General features: G+C 32.2%; 1 protein-coding gene across 1 annotated transcript; it reads left to right on the top strand.

The window, feature by feature from the left end:
• The first annotated feature begins 7,590 nt into the window (after positions 1-7,590).
• LOC136043592 (uncharacterized) lies at positions 7,591-8,907 on the top strand. Its single transcript, XM_065728504.1, has one exon. It carries the CDS (start codon positions 7,591-7,593, stop codon positions 8,905-8,907), a length of 1,317 nt encoding a protein of 438 aa, XP_065584576.1.
• Positions 8,908-11,204: the final 2,297 nt, after the last annotated feature.

The following is an 11,204-nucleotide window of genomic DNA, read 5'->3' as shown; positions in this document are numbered from 1 at the left end:
TATTAGACTATTTTATGATTGCAAATGGTAAAGAATGTGATTAAAGGCTCTTTTCCTATGTCAAAAGTTTTAGTTTTCGAGGGTAATAGCTACGTATGTTGAAAAAATGAAGATATTAGACAATTTTATGATTGCACATGGTAAAGAATGTGATTAAAGGCTCTTTTCCTATTTCAAAAGTTTTAGTTTTCGAGGGTAATAGCTACGTATGTTGAAAAAATGAAGATATTAGACTATTTTATGATTGCAAATGGTAAAGAATGTGATTAAAGGCTCTTTTCCTATGTCAAAAGTTTTAGTTTTCGAGGGTAATAGCTACGTATGTTGAAAAAATGAAGATATTAGACTATTTTATGATTGCACATGGTAAAGAATGTGATTAAAGGCTCTTTTCCTATGTCAAAAGTTTTAGTTTTCGAGGGTAATAGCTACGTCTGTTGGAAAAAATGAAGATATTAGACAATTTTATGATTGCACATGGTAAAGAATGTGATTAAAGGCTCTTTTCCTATTTCAAAAGTTTTAGTTTTCGAGGGTAATAGCTACGTATGTTGAAAAAATGAAGATATTAGACTATTTTATGATTGCAAATGGTAAAGAATGTGATTAAAGGCTCTTTTCCTATTTCAAAAGTTTTAGTTTTCGAGGGTAATAGCTACGTATGTTGAAAAAATGAAGATATTAGACTATTTTATGATTGCACATGGTAAAGAATGTGATTAAAGGCTCTTTTCCTATTTCAAAAGTTTTAGTTTTCGAGGGTAATAGCTAAGTATGTTGAAAAAATGAAAATATTAGACTATTTTATGATTGCAAATGGTAAAGAATGTGATTAAAGGCTCTTTTCTATTTCAAAAGTTTTAGTTTTCGAGGGTAATAGCTACGTATGTTGAAAAAATGAAGATATTAGACTATTTTATGATTGCACATGGTAAAGAATGTGATTAAAGGCTTTTTTCCTATGTCAAAAGTTTTAGTTTTCGAGGGTAATAGCTACGTATGTTGAAAAAATGAAGATATTAGACAATTTTATGATTGCACATGGTAAAGAATGTGATTAAAGGCTCTTTTCCTATGTCAAAAGTTTTAGTTTTCGAGGGTAATAGCTACGTATGTTGAAAAAATGAAGATATTAGACTATTTTATGATTGCACATGGTAAAGAATGTGATTAAAGGCTCTTTTCCTATGTCAAAAGTTTTAGTTTTCGAGGGTAATAGCTACGTATGTTGAAAAAATGAAGATATTAGACTATTTTATGATTGCACATGGTAAAGAATGTGATTAAAGGCTCTTTTCCTATGTCAAAAGTTTTAGTTTTCGAGGGTAATAGCTACGTATGTTGAAAAAATGAAGATATTAGACTATTTTATGATTGCAAATGGTAAAGAATGTGATTAAAGGCTCTTTTCCTATTTCAAAAGTTTTAGTTTTCGAGGGTAATAGCTACGTATGTTGAAAAAATGAAGATATTAGACTATTTTATGATTGCACATGGTAAAGAATGTGATTAAAGGCTCTTTTCCTATTTCAAAAGTTTAGTTTTCGAGGGTAATAGCTAGTATGTTGAAAAAATGAAGATATTAGACTATTTTATGATTGCAAATGGTAAAGAATGTGATTAAAGGCTCTTTTCCTATGTCAAAAGTTTTAGTTTTCGAGGGTAATAGCTATGTCTGTGGAAAAAATGAAGATATTAGACAATTTTATGATTGCACATGGTAAAGAATGTGATTAAAGGCTCTTTTCCTATTTCAAAAGTTTTAGTTTTCGAGGGTAATAGCTACGTATGTTGAAAAAATGAAGATATTAGACTATTTTATGATTGCACATGGTAAAGAATGTGATTAAAGGCTCTTTTCCTATGTCAAAAGTTTTAGTTTTCGAGGGTAATAGCTACGTATGTTGAAAAAATGAAGATATTAGACTATTTTATGATTGCACATGGTAAAGAATGTGATTAAAGGCTCTTTCCTATGTCAAAAGTTTTAGTTTTCGAGGGTAATAGCTACGTATGTTGAAAAAATGAATGATATTAGATGTATTTTATGATTGCACATGGTAAAGAATGTGATTGAATAGGCTCTTTTTCCTATGTCAAAAGTTTTAGTTTTCGAGGGTAATAGCTACGTATGTTGAAAAAATGAAGATATTAGACTATTTTATGATTGCACATGGTAAAGAATGTGATTAAAGGCTCTTTTCCTATGTCAAAAGTTTTAGTTTTCGAGGGTAATAGCTACGTATGTTGAAAAAATGAAGATATTAGAATTTTATGATTGCACATGGTAAAGAATGTGATTAAAGGCTCTTTTCCTATTTCAAAAGTTTTAGTTTTCGAGGGTAATAGCTATGTCTGTGAAAAAATGAAGATATTAGACTATTTTATGATTGCACATGGTAAAGAATGTGATTAAAGGCTCTTTCCTATGTCAAAAGTTTTAGTTTTCGAGGGTAATAGCTACGTATGTTGAAAAAATGAAGATATTAGACTATTTTATGATTGCAAATGGTAAAGAATGTGATTAAAGGCTCTTTTCCTATGTCAAAAGTTTTAGTTTTCGAGGGTAATAGCTACGTATGTTGAAAAAATGAAGATATTAGACAATTTTATGATTGCACATGGTAAAGAATGTGATTAAAGGCTCTTTTCCTATTTCAAAAGTTTTAGTTTTCGAGGGTAATAGCTACGTATGTTGAAAAAATGAATATATTAGACTATTTTATGATTGCAAATGGTAAAGAATGTGATTAAAGGCTCTTTTTCTATTTCAAAAGTTTTAGTTTTCGAGGGTAATAGCTACGTATGTTGAAAAAATGAAGATATTAGACTATTTTATGATTGCACATGGTAAAGAATGTGATTAAAGGCTCTTTTTCTATGTCAAAAGTTTTAGTTTTCGAGGGTAATAGCTTATGTTGAAAAAATGAAGATATTAGACTATTTTATGATTGCAAATGGTAAAGAATGTGATTAAAGGCTCTTTTCCTATTTCAAAAGTTTTAGTTTTCGAGGGTAATAGCTACGTATGTTGAAAAAATGAAGATATTAGACTATTTTATGATTGCACATGGTAAAGAATGTGATTAAAGGCTCTTTTCCTATTTCAAAAGTTTTAGTTTTCGAGGGTAATAGCTACGTATGTTGAAAAAATGAAGATATTAGACTATTTTATGATTGCAAATGGTAAAGAATGTGATTAAAGGCTCTTTTCCTATTTCAAAAGTTTTAGTTTTCGAGGGTAATAGCTACGTATGTTGAAAAAATGAAAATATTAGACTATTTTATGATTGCAAATGGTAAAGAATGTGATTAAAGGCTCTTTTTCTATTTCAAAAGTTTTAGTTTTCGAGGGTAATAGCTAAGTATGTTGAAAAAATGAAAATATTAGACTATTTTATGATTGCAAATGGTAAAGAATGTGATTAAAGGCTCTTTTTCTATTTCAAAAGTTTTAGTTTTCGAGGGTAATAGCTTATGTTGAAAAAATGAAGATATTAGACTATTTTATGATTGCAAATGGTAAAGAATGTGATTAAAGGCTCTTTTCCTATGTCAAAAGTTTTAGTTTTCAAGGGTAATAGCTTATGTTGAAAAAATGAAGATATTAGACAATTTTATGATTGCACATGGTAAAGAATGTGATTAAAGGCTCTTTTCCTATTTCGAAAGTTTTAGTTTTCGAGGGTAATAGCTACGTATGTTGAAAAAATGAAGATATTAGACTATTTTATGATTGCAAATGGTAAAGAATGTGATTAAAGGCTCTTTTCCTATGTCAAAAGTTTTAGTTTTCGAGGGTAATAGCTACGTATGTTGAAAAAATGAAGATATTAGACTATTTTATGATTGCAAATGGTAAAGAATGTGATTAAAGGCTCTTTTCCTATGTCAAAAGTTTTAGTTTTCGAGGGTAATAGCTACATATGTTGAAAAAATGAAAATATTAGACTATTTTATGATTGCAAATGGTAAAGAATGTGATTAAAGGCTCTTTTTCTATTTCAAAAGTTTTAGTTTTCGAGGGTAATAGCTACTTATGTTGAAAAAATGAAGATATTAGACTATTTTTGATTGCAAATGGTAAAGAATGTGATTAAAGGCTCTTTTCCTATGTCAAAAGTTTTAGTTTTCAAGGGTAATAGCTTTGTCTGTGGAAAAAATGAAGATATTAGACAATTTTATGATTGCACATGGTAAAGAATGTGATTAAAGGCTCTTTTCCTATTTCGAAAGTTTTAGTTTTCGAGGGTAATAGCTACGTATGTTGAAAAAATGAAGATATTAGACTATTTTATGATTGCAAATGGTAAAGAATGTGATTAAAGGCTCTTTTCCTATGTCAAAAGTTTTAGTTTTCAAGGGTAATAGCTACGTATGTTGAAAAAATGAAGATATTAGACTATTTTATGATTGCACATGGTAAAGAATGTGATTAAAGGCTCTTTTCCTATGTCAAAAGTTTTAGTTTTCGAGGGTAATAGCTTTGTCTGTGGAAAAAATGAAGATATTAGACAATTCTATGATTGCACATGGTAAAGAATGTGATTAAAGGCTCTTTTCCTATTTCAAAAGTTTTAGTTTTCGAGGGAAATAGCTACGTATGTTGAAAAAATGAAGATATTAGACTATTTTATGATTGCAAATGGTAAAGAATGTGATTAAAGGCTCTTTTCCTATTTCAAAAGTTTTAGTTTTCGAGGGTAATAGCTACGTATGTTGAAAAAATGAAGATATTAGACTATTTTATGATTGCACATGGTAAAGAATGTGATTAAAGGCTCTTTTCCTATTTCAAAAGTTTTAGTTTTCGAGGGTAATAGCTAAGTATGTTGAAAAAATGAAAATATTAGACTATTTTATGATTGCAAATGGTAAAGAATGTGATTAAAGGCTCTTTTCTATTTCAAAAGTTTTAGTTTTCGAGGGTAATAGCTATGTCTGTGGAAAAAATGAAGATATTAGACTATTTTATGATTGCACATGGTAAAGAATGAGATTAAAGGCTCCTTTCCTATGTCAAAAGTTTTAGTTTTCGAGGGTAATAGCTACGTATGTTGAAAAAATGAAGATATTGGACAATTTTATGATTGCACATGGTAAAGAATGTGCTTAAAGGCTCTTTTCCTATGTCAAAAGTTTTAGTTTTCGAGGGTAATAGCTACGTATGTTGAAAAAATGAAGATATTAGACTATTTTATGATTGCACATGGTAAAGAATGTGCTTAAAGGCTCTTTTCCTATGTCAAAAGTTTTAGTTTTCGAGGGTAATAGCTACGTATGTTGAAAAAATGAAGATATTAGACTATTTTATGATTGCAAATTGTAAAGAATGTGATTAAAGGCTCTTTTCCTATTTCAAAAGTTTTAGTTTTTGAGGGTAATAGCTATGTCTGTTGAAAAAATGAAGATATTAGACTATTTTATGATTGCACATGGTAAAGAATGTGATTAAAGGCTCTTTTCCTATTTCAAAAGTTTTAGTTTTCGAGGGTAATAGCTACGTATGTTGAAAAAATGAAGATATTAGACTATTTTATGATTGCAAATGGTAAAGAATGTGATTAAAGGCTCTTTTCCTATTTCAAAAGTTTTAGTTTTCGAGGGTAATAGCTACGTATGTTGAAAAAATGAAGATATTAGACTATTTTATGATTGCAAATGGTAAAGAATGTGATTAAAGGCTCTTTTTCTATTTCAAAAGTTTCAGTTTTCGAGGGTAATAGCTACTTATGTTGAAAAAATGAAGATATTAGACTATTTTTTGATTGCAAATGGTAAAGAATGTGATTAAAGGCTCTTTTCCTATGTCAAAAGTTTTAGTTTTCAAGGGTAATAGCTTTGTCTGTGGAAAAAATGAAGATATTAGACAATTTTATGATTGCACATGGTAAAGAATGTGATTAAAGGCTCTTTTCCTATTTCGAAAGTTTTAGTTTTCGAGGGTAATAGCTACGTATGTTGAAAAAATGAAGATATTAGACTATTTTATGATTGCAAATGGTAAAGAATGTGATTAAAGGCTCTTTTCCTATGTCAAAAGTTTTAGTTTTCGAGATTAATAGCTATGTATGTTGAAAAAATGAAGAAATTAGACTATTTTATGATTGCACATGGTAAAGAATGTGATTAAAGGCTCTTTTCCTATGTCAAAAGTTTTAGTTTTCGAGGGTAATAGCTTTGTCAGTGGAAAAAATGAAGATATTAGACAATTAAAATTGAGGGTAATAGCTACGTATGTTGAAAAAATGAAGATATTAGACTATTTTATGATTGCAAATGGTAAAGAATGTGATTAAAGGCTCTTTTCCTATTTCAAAAGTTTTAGTTTTTGAGGGTAATAGCTATGTCTGTTGAAAAAATGAATATATTAGACTATTTTATGATTGCTCATGGTAAAGAATGTGATTAAAGGCTCTTTTCCTATTTCAAAAGTTTTAGTTTTCGAGGGTAATAGCTACGTATGTTGAAAAAATGGAAATATTAGACTATTTTATGATTGCAAATGGTAAAGAATGTGATTAAAGGCTCTTTTTCTATTTCAAAAGTTTTAGTTTTCGAGGAATGAAGATATTAGATTATTTTAGGATTGCACATGGTAAAGAATGTGATTAAAGGCTCTTTTCCTATGTCAAAAGTTTTAGTTTTCGAGGGTAATATTTACGTATGTTGGAAAAATGAAGATATTAGACTATTTTATGTTTGCACATGGTAAAGAATGTGCTTAAAGGCTCTTTTCCTATGTAAAAAGTTTTAGTTTTCGAGGGTAGGGGAGAGTCGGGTAAGACGGACCGGGGGGCAAGACGGACCTTTTGTCATTGCTCGACTTGAGCGTCACCTTTTTATCACTTGTAGAGCTAGAAACAACTGTCATCTAGTGGCAAGTTTCGGAGCGAAGTCTGAGAGTTGAAGCCAATCTTGTCTTCGAGAAAAATATTTTTATTCGTTTTCACATTCTCGAAACCGGCTTTTGAGGTAAATGTTTTTCTTTTCTGGTGTTTCTAATGTTCTGTTTTATACTGTGGTAATTTTTCTTACAAATATGGAGGTCTAGGAGAGTGTGTGAGACATTAATTTTGTTCATTGCAGCGCCATCTTATGTTATAATTTTTAACTATTCCGAAAAAGCAGGTTTAGGGTAAGATCACATGTGGTAAGACCACAGAGACAGCGGGTAAGACGGACCGGTCCGTCTTGCCCCCTATCATCTGGGATCTTTTTCGAAGTTATTATTTTTTACGTATTTTGTGAATATTGTGTTGCATTTATTGTTCCCGCATGTCAATTAGAAATATATTAAGCTGTCTCTCTTTTGCAGAATGGGAAAGTATACTAGGAAAACACACCAGCGGTCTCCACGACCAGGACTTACTGAGAGCAGCTGCTATGCGAGTTAAATCTGGTTCGCCGCTTCGCAAAGTTTCGAAAGAGGTTGGTTTGCCACGAAGCACAGTGCGAAGAGCAGTTGCAAAACTCGACGCAGCAGAACATACCCAATCAGTGGAGTTGGCAACTACCTTCAACTTTAAAAGTGTGTTCTCAGCAAACGAAGAGATACTTCTGAAGGACTATATGATCACGTCATAGCACATGCATCATGGACTTACGAAAAAGGTAGCAGGTCAGCTTGCATATGAATATGCCCAGGCCAAAGGGAAGAATATGCCGAAGAACTGGACTGAAAATAAGTGTGCAGGAAAAGACTGGATGAATAGCTTTATGAGTCGTGTTGGGCTTTCCCTAAGGTCTTCCGAAGCGACAAGCCTTGCCAGAGCCACCAGCTTCAACAGGCGAATCCTTGTCAGCGAATTCTTCAATAATTTAGAAGAGCTGCTTATAAAGCACAAATATCCGCCGAATAGAATATATAATCTTGACGAGACTGGAGTAGCCACCGTTCAGAAGACACCAAAGGTGGTTGCAGAAAAGGGATCAAAGCAAGTTGGACGCATTACTTCGGCTGAGCGAGGGACGCTGGTAACAGTCGTAGGGTGTATCAACGCAGCTGGCCAGTCGATAGCCCCTTTCTTTGTCTTTCCACGAGTGAACTGGCTTCAAAGTTTTCTCAATGGCACGCCCCCTGGAAGCAAAGGAAAATGCCAGCCGTCTGGATGGATGACAGCCGAAATCTTCCCGGATATGATACGCCAGTTGATCTCCCAAACCAGTTGCTCGCCCAAAAATCGTCTTCTGCTGATTATGGATAACCATGATTCGCACGTGTCATTGAGCGTGGTTAATCTTTGCAGAGAAAACGGCATTGAAGTCTTAACGCTTCCGCCACATTGCAGTCACAAGCTGCAGCCTCTTGATGTTACTGTGTATGGGCCATTCAAGCGATACTACAATGAAGCAGCTAACTCGTGGATGATTTCGAACCCAAACAGGAGGATTACCATTTATGAAATCGGAATATTCGTTGGAATTGCTTTTCCAAGAGTTTTTGTCATGGAAAACGTACTAAGTGGGTTCCAAAAAACAGGAATATACCCTTTCAATAGGAACGTTTTCCAAGATCACGACTTTCTCAGCGCCTTTGTGACAGACCAACCAGCACCAGAGACGTCTCCCATGACAGGCCAGTCTGCAGTTCCATCAACCAGCCCTGGCGACGAGAGCTTGAATAAGGACGTGCTGCCAACTACCAGTAGCTCAGTGATTTCTGCGACTATGCCAGTGACTCCAGAGTCGGTTCGTCCTCACACTAAGGCGAGTTTCTATGCAAGAGACGGAAAAACGTCTAGGAAAAGAACAAAGTCCAAAATTCTGACGAACACACCTGAAAAAAACAGACTGGAAGAAGAATTTGAGTTGAAAAGAAAAAAATCAGAAAAGAAAGCTCAAAGAAAACGGCCTAAAAGAGAAACCTCTCCAAACAGCCTGGGAACGGGAAGACAGCTTCGATGAACATATCGCGCTGGATGATGAAAGTGATGACAGCTTGCATTTGGATGGGTCAGAGGAGGAGGAGTTTCTTGATGGAATCGAACCAAAAAGTGGGGATTTCTTGGTTGTGAAAGTGCCGACCAAGAAGAGCTTCAGGAATTATGTTGGAGTTGTGTGTGATTGTGAATCTGATGGATTCCAAGTTCAGTTTTGGAAGCGATTAGCTCCATCGAGCTTTTGAAATAGGAAAAGAGCCTTTAATCACATTCTTTACCATTTGCAATCATAAAATAGTCTAATATCTTCATTTTTTCAACATACGTAGCTATTACCCTCGAAAACTAAAACTTTTGAAATAGGAAAAGAGCCTTTAATCACATTCTTTACCATTTGCAATCATAAAATAGTCTAATATCTTCATTTTTTCCACAGACTAGCTATTACCCTCAAAAACTAAAACTTTTGAAATAGGAAAAGAGCCTTTAATCACATTCTTTACCATTTGCAATCATAAAATAGTCTAATATCTTCATTTTTTCCACAGACTAGCTATTACCCTCGAAAACTAAAACTTTTGAAATAGGAAAAGAGCCTTTAATCACATTCTTTACCTTGTGCAATCATAAAATTGTCTAATATCTTCATTTTTTCCACAGACAAAGCTATTACCCTCGAAAACTAAAATTTTAAAATAGGAAAAGAGCCTTTAATCACATTCTTTACCTTGTGCAATCATAAAATTGTCTAATATCTTCATTTTTTCCACAGACAAAGCTATTACCCTCGAAAACTAAAACTTTTGAAATAGGAAAAGAGCCTTTAATCACATTCTTTACCATTGTGCAATCATAAAATTGTCTAATATCTTCATTTTTTCCACAGACAAAGCTATTACCCTCGAAAACTAAAACTTTTGAAATAGGAAAAGAGCCTTTAATCACATTCTTTACCATGTGCAATCATAAAATAGTCTAATATCTTCATTTTTTCAACATACGTAGCTATTACCCTCGAAAACTAAAACTTTTGAAATAGGAAAAGAGCCTTTAATCACATTCTTTACCATGTGCAATCATAAAATAGTCTAATATCTTCATTTTTTCAACATACGTAGCTATTACCCTCGAAAACTAAAACTTTTGAAATAGGAAAAGAGCCTTTAATCACATTCTTTACCATGTGCAATCATAAAATTGTCTAATATCTTCATTTTTTCAACATACGTAGCTATTACCCTCGAAAACTAAAACTTTTGAAATAGGAAAAGAGCCTTTAATCACATTCTTTACCATGTGCAATCATAAAATTGTCTAATATCTTCATTTTTTCAACATACGTAGCTATTACCCTCGAAAACTAAAACTTTTGAAATAGGAAAAGAGCCTTTAATCACATTCTTTACCATGTGCAATCATAAAATTGTCTAATATCTTCATTTTTTCAACATACGTAGCTATTACCCTCGAAAACTAAAACTTTTGAAATAGGAAAAAGACTTTAATCACATTCTTTACCATGTGCAATCATAAAATTGTCTAATATCTTCATTTTTTCCACAGACAAAGCTATTACCCTCGAAAACTAGAACTTTTGACATAGGAAAAGAGCCTTTAATCACATTCTTTACCTTGTTCAAAATAAAATTTTCTAATATCTTCATTTTTTCCACAGACAAAGGTATTTCCCTCAAAAACTAAAACTTTTGAAATAGGAAAAGAGCCTCTAATCACATTCTTTACCATTTGCAATCATAAAATAGTCTAATATCTTCATTTTTTCAACATACGTAGCTATTACCCTCGAAAACTAAAACTTTTGAAATAGGAAAAGAGCCTTTAATCTAATTCTTTACCATGTGCAATCATAAAATAGTCTAATATCTTCATTTTTTCAACATACGTAGCTATTACCCTCGAAAACTAAAACTTTTGAAATAAGAAAAGAGCCTTTAATCACATTCTTTACCATGTGCAATCATAAAATTGTCTAATATCTTCATTTTTTCAACATACGTAGCTATTATCCTCGAAAACTAAAACTTTTGAAATAGGAAAAGAGCCTTTAATCACATTCTTTACCATTTGCAATCATAAAATAGTCTAATATCTTCATTTTTTCAACATACGTAGCTATTACCCTCAAAAACTAAAACTTTTGAAATAGGAAAAGAGCCTTTAATCACATTCTTTACCATTGTGCAATCATAAAATAGTCTAATATCTTCATTTTTTCAACATACGTAGCTATTACCCTCGAAAACTAAAACTTTTGAAATAAGGAAAAGAGACTTTAATCACATTCTTTACCATGTGCAATCA

Source organism: Artemia franciscana, unplaced genomic scaffold, assembly GCF_032884065.1.
Source record: "Artemia franciscana unplaced genomic scaffold, ASM3288406v1 Scaffold_7421, whole genome shotgun sequence".
NCBI lineage: Eukaryota > Metazoa > Arthropoda > Branchiopoda > Anostraca > Artemiidae > Artemia > Artemia franciscana.
Note: the sequence above shows the minus strand (reverse complement) of the source record. Positions and strands in the feature narration are given on the sequence as shown.

Bases quoted from the DNA above. Each gene is read 5' to 3' on its own strand.
- LOC136043592 (XM_065728504.1), top strand. From the start codon at position 7,591: ATGCATCATGGACTTACGAAAAAGGTAGCAGGTCAGCTTGCATATGAA.